The 12,030-nt window shown below is 43.1% G+C and overlaps 1 protein-coding gene across 2 annotated transcripts; it reads right to left on the reverse strand.

The window, feature by feature from the left end:
- Positions 1-1,160: 1,160 nt before the first annotated feature.
- Positions 1,161-12,030, reverse strand: AKAP4 (A-kinase anchoring protein 4). 2 transcript variants are annotated; one of them, XM_032331805.1, is made up of 6 exons: positions 11,887-12,030; positions 9,377-9,472; positions 8,267-8,317; positions 7,364-7,465; positions 2,530-4,668; positions 1,161-1,522 (listed from the first exon to the last, which is right to left on the reverse strand). In XM_032331805.1, exons 2-6 carry the CDS (start codon positions 9,470-9,472, stop codon positions 1,367-1,369), a joined length of 2,544 nt encoding a protein of 847 aa, XP_032187696.1. In that variant the 5' UTR covers positions 11,887-12,030; the 3' UTR covers positions 1,161-1,366. The 2 variants fall into 2 exon arrangements, with proteins under 2 accessions (XP_032187696.1, XP_032187695.1); XM_032331804.1 differs by lacking the exon at positions 11,887-12,030 and adding an exon at positions 11,175-11,318.

The raw sequence follows: 12,030 nt of genomic DNA on the forward strand, positions 1-12,030 counted from the left end.
ATCATGACCTGAGCCGAAGGCAGCTTAACCTGAGCCATCCAGGTATCCCTGAAACCATTGTTTTGACCTTGTTTGCAATAAATTCTAGCACTATGATTGACTTCTGAGGGGCATGCACAAATCTAAGGATTTAGTGCTGGTCTCAAAAGAGACATTGGGAGGCGCCTGGGTGGTTCAGTGGTTTAAGGCCCCTGCCTTTGGGTTGTGTTCCTGGGGTCCTGGGATTGAGCCCTGCATTGGGCTCTCTGCTCAGCTGGGGGCCTGCTTCCTCCTCTCTGCCTGCCTCTCTGCCTATTTGTGACCTCTGTCTGTCAAATAAGTAAATAAAGTCTTTTTTTTAAAAAGACACATTGGGGGGTTGCCTGGGTGGCTCAGTGGATTAAAGCCTTTGCCTTCGGCTCAGGTCATGATCCCAGGGTCCTGGGATCGAGCCCCGCATCGGGCTCTTTGCTCAGCGGAGAGCCTGCTTCCTCCTCTCTCTCTCTCTGCCTGCCTCTCTGCCTACTTGTGATTTCTGTCAAATAAATAAATAAAATCTTTAAAAAAAAAGAGAGAGACACACTGGGATTCACATAGGGTGACTGTGAAATTTACCATCCTCTAGCTTTCTTCTCAGAATTTTCTCTCAGACTGAGGGAAGACAAGGAAATCTCATCAGTTGAAGTAAATGACTTCTCAGAAAGCTTTATTCACACATAAGAGGTTCAGATCCAATTGTGGTTCTGGGTAGTATTTATCCATGTGCAGTGAACAGTGAGGGTGTGTGTGAGGCAAGCTGGAGCAATGTCCCCCGCCCTTGCCTGGGTAATGGGTAATATACTTACTTACTTACTTCAGCTAGATTTTGTGTAAGATGGCCTACCTTCAGGCTCTTAATAAAAACCAAGAAGGCTACATCCTTGGGATTAGAAGGGGAAGTATCAAGTTAGGCAGGCAATTCTGAGAGAAACAGGGAGGCCACAGGTGGCAAAACTCTAAAGAGTTTGTAAGCTGAGATCATCTGTACAAACCAGATTACTTAGGGACATGGGACATATATTATATGCCTGTGTGTTGGGTGCTCAGAAAAGAACCCAGGGTGAGATCTGGACACAAGTCCAAGGACACAGTCCTTGGAATTCAACCCATTCTCCTCCCTTGCTGCCAATCCATCTGATCAAGAAAACAACTCTTTTTTAAATTTTTTTAATTCGTGTTCTTGCCCAGCTTTTGGACCCCCTGTATTTGCACAGTCCAACTGCTCAGATGTATTAGGAAATACAGTCGTGTGGTATGCAGTTCACTGGCCTGATGGGTGGGGGCATTCAGGCTGGGATGGAATGCTGCTAGGGGGAGTAAATGGAGGGGAGTCAAAGGAGTTGTTAGCTCACAGGTTAGTGAGCAGCCAGTCTAGCAGTTGTTTCCTAGCCATGTTTCCCACGGCTTCGTCCAGTTGTCGCTCCTTGGCGAACTTCATGACCTCTTGAAGAAGATCCCCTACACTGTACCCCTTCTCTGCTGCCTTAGCTGAAACTTCAGGAAGCTGTGGAGAGAGCCAGGGGTAGGTTTGAGTCACGTGATGCTTTTGGAGAAGGGACCCAGTTGGATCAAGTGGGCCCTCCCCTGTCATCTTCCTACCCAGGCTTCTAGGATTAGAGTAAAGCCCGACACAGATCCAGGACTTCACGCTCCTGACCTGGCTTTTCTTTCCCCTTGTCCCTTCTCTAAGGACACAGTTCCAAATGCCACTGGACTTTTTGAGCTTTAGAAAAACTCTGGAATCAAATGTGTTCACCAAACACTTCTCAGACGTGTTAGATTGTTCAGTTAGTCTGTGATAATTGCTAGCTCAAGGTTAGGGGTTGCCATTCCCCAGCTTCCCTAAAAAAGTATGAGGTGGGAAGTAAGGACAATCTCCTGGTCCTGAACTAAAAATAATCTGGTTCAGTATTTTATTTCTCTTAACTCTATCTGATATAGAGAACACGGTTGTGGCATGTGTGTGTGTGAGAGAGAGAGAGAAAGAGGGAGGCGAGAAGAGAGAACTTGTATGTGCATGAATGCTGACCTTTGTGAAACTGGAAGGCAAGGCCAGGACTAGGGCAAAGCTAGTGAGGTGCCTAGGACAAAAAGTTTAAGGAGGCAAGGTACTCTTGGGGCACTTGTAGGACGCATGTCTTTGGAGAGGAGCTCCCTTTTTTTCTTTTTTTTCCCCTCTCTCCAATCCTGAGGGCCTTCAAACTCAAAACGTAAAACTTAAACACTGCTCCCTGATGTGTTACCGAATAGTTTGTTGAAAGGATCACCGATTCAGTGAGCTAACCTCACTCCTCCTCTTGGAAATGCACAGACCTTGAGGTATCCAGAGCCCCACTCAGTTAATGGTTCACCACTTTGTCTTTTTATGAAGTGCAAGCAGTTTGTGAAGTGCACAGTAAAGAGGCGGCTTGGGAAAAAATCAGACTACTCTCGGGCTTTAAGTACAATGCTGTCTCACTCTCCCTGCCCATCCCAACCCTCTTTTCTTCTTGCACCTGTTGCGTTGCTTACCTTCTCCAGTTGTCCATCATCATCTCCCATGAAGTAGAGCATGGGCACGTTAAACTGGGAGGCTGCAATCCACTGCAGGACAGCCTGGAGCTGCTTCTGCAAGCTGCTTGTTGAGCACTGATTATTAACTATAACTTCAGGCCCAGGAGAGTCTTGATGGTTCTGTGACATCGCAGCATCATGACTACATCTGGAGCCACCAGGCTGGTAATTGGAGTTGTTTGCCAAGGCTGCTTGTTCTTCCAGCTCAGCAAGGGCTGCCCCATTATTACTATACTTAGCCATGATAAGGCACAACTTCATCACGGATTCTACCAGTTGATCTATAAACTGGCGGTTCACTTGCTTCATCCCACTGATAAAGTCAAGTTCTTGATTTTCCTGGCATTGTTCTTCCCCTCTGTCAGGCCTCTTGGTCACGGAAGCTGCTTTGTTTGTCCTGGGCTCAGAACGCTTGTTCTCACCTTCACATAGATCATCACAGTTGAAGGGGCTCTCATTAAGCAGCTTCTGAATCAGCATTAAAACGATGTTTGACATATCCAGCTTCTGAGAGTCCAGCTGTTGATTTTCCTTCAGGGAGGTAGATGGTCCTGGAGTTCCACGAGATTCTAGATGTTTCATTGAAAGTGCCTTTGCACTTTGGCCACTTCCAGACTTTTCGTATTGGGCACTCTGAGTCATATAGCCCGTGGCAGAACCAGGACACTCTTCTTCAAATGTGTCTTTGCCTTTGGCCTGCTGGGTCAGATGGTATTGGATCAACATAAGGGCAGACACAATCAAGTCTTTTGCCAGTGAATCCGTGGAAGGACTGATCTTCTCTCTTTTTTCCTCTTTATTGGTGCATACTTTGCTAGGCATCTTGCCTTGGTTTCCTTGCTTTTGGTTCCACATGGTCAGGCTCTCCTTGAGGATGTGTTCACTGACTTTCTCGGCGCTGGTCAACGACTTGCACTGCTCTGGTTTCATTTTGCCTTTGTCCTTTCCCTTCATCTCGGCTTTCATGGCTGAGAATTCAAGACTTTGGTTCTTGCATTTGGGATCTTGGGACCCAGCTTTCAAGGATGCGTATGACAGACTCTGAGTTTTAGTCTCCTTCTTCTCGCCAAGAAGAGCACTGACCAGACGCTTCAGCATAGCCTCCATGATATCTGCAGCATTTTGTTTTCCATGGTTGAACAGATTCCTCTTGACAGCGGAGACAAAGTCCGAGTCGGTCATCAGGACCCCTGTGATGTTATGCAGGTTCTTCATGCAGGAGTCAATCAAATCAGACACAATTTCTTTGGTGTGTTTTAACAGCACCCTCTTCAAGACCACACAGGCTGGAATTGGCTTCCCAGAACTATGTACTTTCAAGGTCTTCATAACAGAGACCATCATGTCAGATGCCACCTGATTGGCATAAACCATGAGCCCTTTGCTGATAGAATCTGCAAATTCTTTACTATCTCTTTGGCACATCTGTTTGTCCCCAACCTTGTTCTTGTTGGATAATTCACCATACAGAAAGGTTTTCCGGCCACCTTCCCTGCCCTCCTCCCCAGTGCCCCGCATTTCTGCCGAGGTCAATTCTACAGCATCATGGGCCATTTCAGAAGCAATCTTGCTCACAGCACTGCGGGGGCTGTTTTTCCCTTTGTCCCCAGGGGATGGGTAGAGAGAATGGTGGAGGCATTTGCTTCCACCTTCCAACTTCTCCTTGATCTCCTTACGGGCCATCTGGATTACCAGAGAAGATAATCGGTTGACATAGAAGGAAAGGTCATCCATAGAACATTCACCATCAGGGGAAATCACTGCCCTCTGAGTGCTGGGAGATTTGGCTGGAGGAGTGGAAGGGCTCTGGTTATTGTTGGTGTTTTTGGCAGCTGCCATTTCTAGATGTAGGCATTGAGGTCCATTGGTCATATAATTCATGTTCAGTTGATCGGCATAGACACTGTAGCAGTTCCCAGAGGGTAATTTGTGATATTCGCCTTCTGTGTCTCCTACTTTATGTTTACAGCTAGAGGCTGAGGGGCTCAGTGCATGTTGAAAACCCAAAGCATACTTCTGGAGGTCATTGAGAAGCCAATTGAGGACGCTTATGGGATCAGAGGGAGCTTGTTTGAAAAGGCATACAGATCCCTCCGTCTAAAAAAAGAAGAACACCTATCCATAAGAGTTTGGGTAGGGTACTTCTTTCCCTTATTTTATTTAGAAGATACATCTTCGAAACTGCCCAGATTAGGGATTTGGTCTTTAGAATTTGCACAGGAACATAACATACAATTATAACCATTAATACACATTCAAACACAAGTGGCAGCAGCAAAATCTCAGAGTATATGCATTTGTGCACTTAACTATATTTAAGAGTTATCAATATATTTGTCAATTTCATCTGCATATGTGTTCTTATCTTAATGTGTCAAAAATGTATCCTTGTATCCACTGTGTGCATGTGCATATCAATACAGCAATCTGTAAGTGTGAATATCTCAACAGAAGTCAATGTGTCAGTCTGTCTTGTGAAATGTGAAAATGTGTGTGTCTGTGTACATGTGTATGTCAGTGTCCATGTGTGAGTGTGTGTAAGCATATGTAATAATATGCTGACATCAATACTCATTGCCTACTGTACAAGCCAACATGTACATGTTGGCGCATACATTTCATACGTGTGTGGGGTTGTAACCATGAGAGGGTGTATGTCAGTGTGTCTGAGAATATACAAATAAACAAGGGTTGATTGGAAATGATGTGCATATATTTATGATAGAAATTCAGGAGCATGTATCATGCAGCTATAAATGCATTTGTATATATTAGAGCATGCATTCACATATTAACATACAGATTCATTAATAAACATTAATGTATAATATATTAATACATGTGTATGTTAAAATATGAATTGCATGTGTAAATAGGTGATTGTATAATGACTGTGTAATCTATCAATAAATTGGGTGTCATTTATGTTATATTTATTTTTAAATTTTTATTATTATTTTTTAAGATTTTATTTATTTATTTGACAGAGATCACAAGTAGAGAGGCAGGCAGAGAGAGAGGGGGAAGCAGGCTCCCTGCTGAGCAGAGAGCCTGATGCGGGGCTTGATCCCAGGATCCTGGGATCATGACCTGAGTCAAAGGCAGAGGCTATAACCCACTGAGCCACCCAGGCACCCCTTATGTTATATTTATATGCTGTGTCCGTGCTTGAGAATGTGTGTCAGCATTTCCCCCACCCCTGCATTTGAGTTTGTGTGTGAGTATGTGAGTGGGGATGTTACTGCATTTTGTCGGTGTATGTATCAGTGCATACAAACAAGAGTTAGTGATTTTCTATCATTTTGTTTAAGTTTCTGTGTGTGTGTATCAACATGAAGTATATTTGTAAGTGTGTATGCCTATACCTGAGTCTGTACGATTAGTGTGTTTTGATCAAAGGCTATGGGTGTGTGAGTATATGTTTGTGCATGGTGTGCATGGGTATATATATGGATGTTTACATGTGTCGTATGTGGGCATGTCAAGGTATCTGGCTGTATACCTGAGTATCTCTGTGTATGTACGTCAGTCATTGTTTATCAATAACTCAATGTATCTAAGTTTATTATATTAGTACTTGTGTGTTTGTCAATGTCGCGGTGTAGTGAAACATGCATGTGTCTTTGCTTGTATAAATTATTTTTTGTTAATGTATGTAAATGTATGTATCGATGTGCATGTCACTTTGTATAGATTTGTATGTTTGTGACTGTGTGTGCCCCTGTCTGGAGATGTGTAGATGTATTGTACACAACTTCTACTCAGCACTAAGTGTCATTGGCCTCTTTGACCCTTCCAGTGCTTCATCTCCTGTCTTTTCATAGAATTCCTGGAAACATGAGGTCATGAGAAGGTCAAATTTTTGTGAATGGGCTTGATACAATCAAGGAGATCTGCCTTGTGTGCAGGAAACATGGACTGCTCTTTTAAAAATAAACACCAGGTATAATTTATCCCTTTCTTGAGTCTCCAAAATGGAGTTGGCCACCCCCAACTGAACCCAAAACTAGAGAGTATTTGGTAACTGGCTTTTCCTTCCTTAGAGCCCACTCTCATTATTCCAAATGTGTCTGGGGCCAGAGATGTTGTTTCTCATTATGAGCCCAGGAAGACAGAACAAGAAATGCTTGACTCTTTTTCACTAAAGCAAAAGATCCTGTTCCAATACCAGCCACTCCAGGCTTGTAGGACTGTGGGGTGACTTCTCATGTGCTTTAATACCTACCCCAAACCAGGAGCCTAACAGATATAATTAAGAATACTTACACAAAAACAAAAGGATTCTGTATGTGACAGTGGCATGCAAGTGTAATTGGTTCTAATTTTATGATACCCAACAACCTAGGTAATCTCTTAGACAACAGGGTAGGAACAAGGCAACTATAGTCCTTCATCATTGTGGATTCTCTCTGCTCCATATTGTCATTCTTCCTTCTTGGTCTCCAGGCAACACAGGGCATACAAGTCTATTACAAGCCAGCAAAGAACATTGCAAAAGATCCTGCTTATAAGCCTGTATCTTTATTAGGATAAGAATAGCTATATTATATTTGGAGTAGGGCCCTGAAATCAGGAATGGGCATTCTGAGCCTCTGTGATTAGTGTCATTGTTAGATACCCAGGTATTGAACTTACCATGACTCTCAGCTTCAGACTGTGTTCTCTAGAATGTCATAGTGTTCAAATCTATGGGCCTGTTATCTTAGTTATCTTACCATCTCTGAACCAGACTCCTCAGACTCAGCACTGGGCTCTGAGAATTAGAAAGGGTGAGGTCAGAGGCTAAGTATACCTTAGACTGGTCTTGCTTCTCGGTATCCTTGATCACAATAATCTCTTTTTCTTCCAGGTTTCCCAAGTTCAAGTCACCTTCCGAACTGGAACCAGCAGCATCCTATGGAATTAAGGGGTAAGATTTTTATGAACAGTTGGTTTTTGAGATTTCTCTAGGCCACCCTCCTAGGCTACCACTTCAAAGTATGAGTATTATGTCCCCTATTATCCCTCTTCTTTCTGAAGGAGAGGTAGGACTGTGATGCTGGCTAGTCTTTTTTTTTTTTTTTAAGATTTTATTTATATATTTGACAGGTAGCAATTACAAGTACGCAGAGAGGCAGGCAGAGAGAGAGAGAGAGAGAGAGAGAGAGAGAGGAGGAAGCAGGCTCCCTGCTGAGCAGAGAGCCCAACGTGGGGCTTGATCCCAGGATCCCGAGATCATGACCCAAGCTGAAGGCAGAGGCTTAACTCACTGAGCCACCCAGGCGCCCCTAGCTAGTCTTTGAAGAATGATAGAGTTCCCACCACAAATTACTATTCCCCTTGCCCCAGCCCCACTGAAGGTATTGACAAAACTGTAAAACTGTCAGTCTCAGGAACCGTATCTCATTAATCATCAAACTTTTGGACAGGGTTGTTGTTTTTTTTTTTTAATTTCACTTCTCTGATATGCAATTTTCCATGCTTTCTTTTAGCCCTACCAACAAATTAAGTGGCTTCTAAAATGAGACTTGGTACCAAGAGTGACAATAAATTCTGAACCAGAGACCCTGGGCTTCCAAGAACAGTGGCTTTCCACTTGAGGCTCCTCCACCTTTCTGTTCTCTGCCACAACCTTTCCCTCTCCTCATGCTGTCTCTAATGACCCTTCTCAGTGGTTTCCCATCCATTCCAAGTGAGGGGAGCAGAGAATACCCACCTTGCAATCTTTATCTTCCACATTCAGGGTGGACACGTCAACAAAGCATATCTGCATCAAATTAGGAGTGAATTTAGAGAAACTCTAAAGACTGTAATTTCTTTCTGGGAGATGGCAGTACCTACCTTAAAGGGTTGTGAGGACTGATTGAGATACTGAATGTAAAGCTTTTAGCAGAGAGCCTGTGCATAGTAAGAACTCAATAAATGTTAATATGATTATTATAAGGCAGACAGAATCTTAGCACTACTTTATCTCCTTAATGAGAATACCTACCTGTCAGAGAGAGGCCCAAAATATAATACCCATATATATTGAGAAACCTAAGAAGAGAGGTGGCTTGCCCAATTGACACAAACTCAGAGGTAGAACTTTCATTAGAAGTTGATTCCCCTGCCTCCCAGTTTAGAGACCTTTCTGCTATAGTGTTCCCAAAGTGTGGTATTTTTACTACGGATGATAGAGAATATTTCCAGTGGTAAATAAATAGATGTATTTAATAGGTGCATTTGTTGTTGTTTATTTGAAAAATATGTCCTAAAACGTCAGACCTGTGGTATTGCAGACGATACTACTTAGGGTGATGGTAATTTTTAAATGTATTTGAATTTTAAATTTATTTTAAAAACATTGCAAAAATACATATTAAGTAAATCATAGTATGAGTGGCACTTGAACATGATAAAAACTGTGAGGTACTATGTAAATCACTCAAAATTTTGGAAACAGAGCATGAAGTATTTTGTCCTCCTGAGGGAGTCCCACTTTAGTGTAACTTACTGGTAGCTAGGTGACATTGTGACTTCAGAAGGGTTAGTTAGGTAATAAGGGCTGGTAACTAGGTAACCACCACTCCTCCCTCCCCTCCCCCCCAAGCTCCCCTCTAGCTCTCCCTCCCCAGGTCCTCTACATCACATCCGGTCCTGCCTCTCCCTTAATTCATCCTTGTGTGATGTATAAAGCACACTGATCCTCCCACAGACCTCCTTGAGCTTGGTTGCTTGGAGACATCACAGTATTGCTCTCCATTAATCTATCCTGAGCTCCAGGATATCTATACTCACATGAGGATCCTTTCCACTCCTCGGTAGGGGTAATTTTGTATCTTACCACTTTCCGGTCCTGATCTTGCTGTCCTGTTGGGCTGTAGAGATCTACCTTGCACACGCCCCTGCGGCTGTGTAACCAGTCAATATCATCAGACATCTGTAAAGAGAAAGGAAAGAGATCTGAATATATATATGGTTATGTATGATTTTTAGAGACTGGCTGAGTTTGGATAAGAATCTCCAAAGGGCTTCCTGAAACCCATCTCTGTGTTTCAGTTTCAGCTAGGGATTGGTGGGGGTGAGCAAAAGGGGAAGGACACTATGAAATGTTTGAACTTGATTATCTTTTAGCACAATCCATAGTCTCTGTTAGTTTAAACTCCTCACACCAAGTATTTGGAATCATGGGAGTATCACTTGTGAGAAAGCCAGTCAGGAAAAATGGCAGGTTGGGAAGCAAACCAAAAGGTCTAGAGACGGTGGGAATTAAATTTAATGACTTACTTCTACCCATACTCACTAAATCTCATCTGTCTCCACTTTTGTTTACTCAGTCAGGTACCACAAAGAATAAAGCTTACCTCATCCTTTTTAACTGAATCTTCGTTAACTCCAGTTCAACCAGAATCAATCTTATTACATTAAAGAAAGTGAAATTGGGCAAATTGCTCTAATACTTATTACATAAGGCCATTGGAAGAGACTAGGGTCAATACTAGTACAGTGAATAAATAGCCCTTCTTATCAAAACAACATATAAGATTCCAACATATAGAACAAGTTTCTGAATGTTGGGAAAATCTAATAGCTATAAATATAACCAAGAGACAAATGTCTGAGGGAAGGCCAAACCCTGATGCCATAGACAAAGGTTTTGCAATGTAAGACCTCAGATCTATGTTCAGGAAGATACAGTTAAGAACTCGGGAGAATTGTTTCAGTTTCTGGGGCTTCAATTTGATTTCATTTTAAAATTTAACAAGAGAAACCTTTGTTGCTAAATTATTAGAGGGCTGTTGGATTCCTTCCCCCCAACTTCCTTCAAAATTGACACTCCTTTTAACCTCTAGTTCCCTCTCTCCCTCTCTCCCTTCCTTCCGTTCCTCCTCCCTCCCTTCTCTCCTTTCCTCCTCCTCCCTCTCTCCCCTTCCTTCCCTCCTTTCCCCCTCTTTCCCTCTTTCCTTTCTTGCATTCCCTCCCTCCCTTCTCTCTTTTCCTCTTCCTCCCTTCTCTCTCCCCCTCCTTCCCTCCATTTTCCCCTCTCACTTCTTCCATTCCCCCCTCCCTCTCCTCCCCCCACCATCCCCCCTTCCCTCCTTTCCACCTCTTTCCCTTCTTTCATTCCCCCTCCCTCCCTCTCTCCTTTCTTCCTCCCTTCTTCCCTCCTTTTCCCTCTCTCTCTCCTTCCATTCCCCCTCCTTCCCTCCTCTCGATCCCCCTCCTTCTCTCTCTTTTCCCCTCTCTCCTCACTCCCTCCCTCTCCGATTCCCTCCTCCTCCCCTCCTTCCTTCCCTCCCTCTCCCTCTCCCTCTCAACATTTTGATAACATCTATCCTCTGATGGTCATCTTTTCACATAGTACTACATTTCTACTCTTTGCCATTCCCCCTCTCCCACAGATCTTCTTGGGTTCTTCCTTCAATAATGTCTACATTTTCCTGAAAAAATTTTAGGAAAGGACTTCTCATACCCATTTAGAAGAAAGAGTTTTTCTTTTCTTTTCTTTTCTTTTTTTTAATGCTAGAGATAACTAGCCTAGAAAAAAAGAAGAGGAGTCATAGAGGTCCCTCATATGATTTGGATACAACCTCAGTCCAAATCCTAAAGAATTAAAAAAAAAAAGTTTGCGAACTCATTACCTTAATAATGAAGTTATTTTAGACTTTTGTTTGAAACTGTGCCACCAAGAAGGGAGATGTGCCCCTTTAGATGGAACTGGGCAGTGCCAAGTTCTTGGGCACCTGCAGCTGGCTGCCACCCCCGTCAGCTGTTGGACGAGACTGATGGGCCAGGCTTTTCCCTGCTGTCTCTGACCCTGGCATATGACAAGGGAGTTTGTTGGGTCACAATGCCTGAAACTAGCAACCTCAGCAAAGGCGTGGCCTTCTGGCAAACTCAGTAGCCCTTCACGTCAAAAGCACATCCGTCTGTCTGCTGTACAACAACACTTTTATGTTCTCTCTGGGAGGGTACACATATTTATTTCACATTTTCTCCATTTTGTGGAGAGGGAAGTCCCTTGAGACTTCCTTTCTCTATCATCTTCTTGTTTTCAAACAATCTAATCATTGTTAGTTACTGGTTTGGTGGGGGTCTGTATTTTTCACATACAGAATTACCACAAGCCTTTATGAATAAGACAGTACTAATTTTCCCATCTTAGCTTATTTCTCTTTGGGTTTCCCACTAGAGTCAGAGTTATGCAGCAAGAGATCTTTGGATTTAAGTAAAGACAGAAAAAATGGTAAAGACCTATCTGGTTATCCTGAATAAAAGCAAAAATACCAAGTTTCACCTCACTATCAAGATATCCCCTTAGCTAGTCAAAAAGAAGTCAGAAGATGCCCCTACCTTTTTAGTATCAGAGTAAGATATTTTGTAGGACCTTGGAATGATTTTCTTCTTGTTAATTGGGATGCTGTGATGACCCTTCCAGTCTGACCCAAGATGTTGCTTCTTTGCTCAACCCTCCATACCCTGCTAAAGCCTTCACTG

Source organism: Mustela erminea, chromosome X (assembly GCF_009829155.1).
Source record: "Mustela erminea isolate mMusErm1 chromosome X, mMusErm1.Pri, whole genome shotgun sequence".
NCBI lineage: Eukaryota > Metazoa > Chordata > Mammalia > Carnivora > Mustelidae > Mustela > Mustela erminea.

Bases quoted from the DNA above. Each gene is read 5' to 3' on its own strand.
- AKAP4 (XM_032331805.1), bottom strand. From the start codon at position 9,472: ATGTCTGATGATATTGACTGGTTACACAGCCGCAGGGGCGTGTGCAAG. The intron at 7,466-8,266 runs GTGGGTATTCTC...TTAATTCCATAG, and splicing joins TGGAAGATAAAGATTGCAAG to GATGCTGCTGGTTCCAGTTC. The intron at 4,669-7,363 runs GTATACTTAGCC...TTCTTTTTTTAG, and splicing joins AGAAGCAAGACCAGTCTAAG to ACGGAGGGATCTGTATGCCT.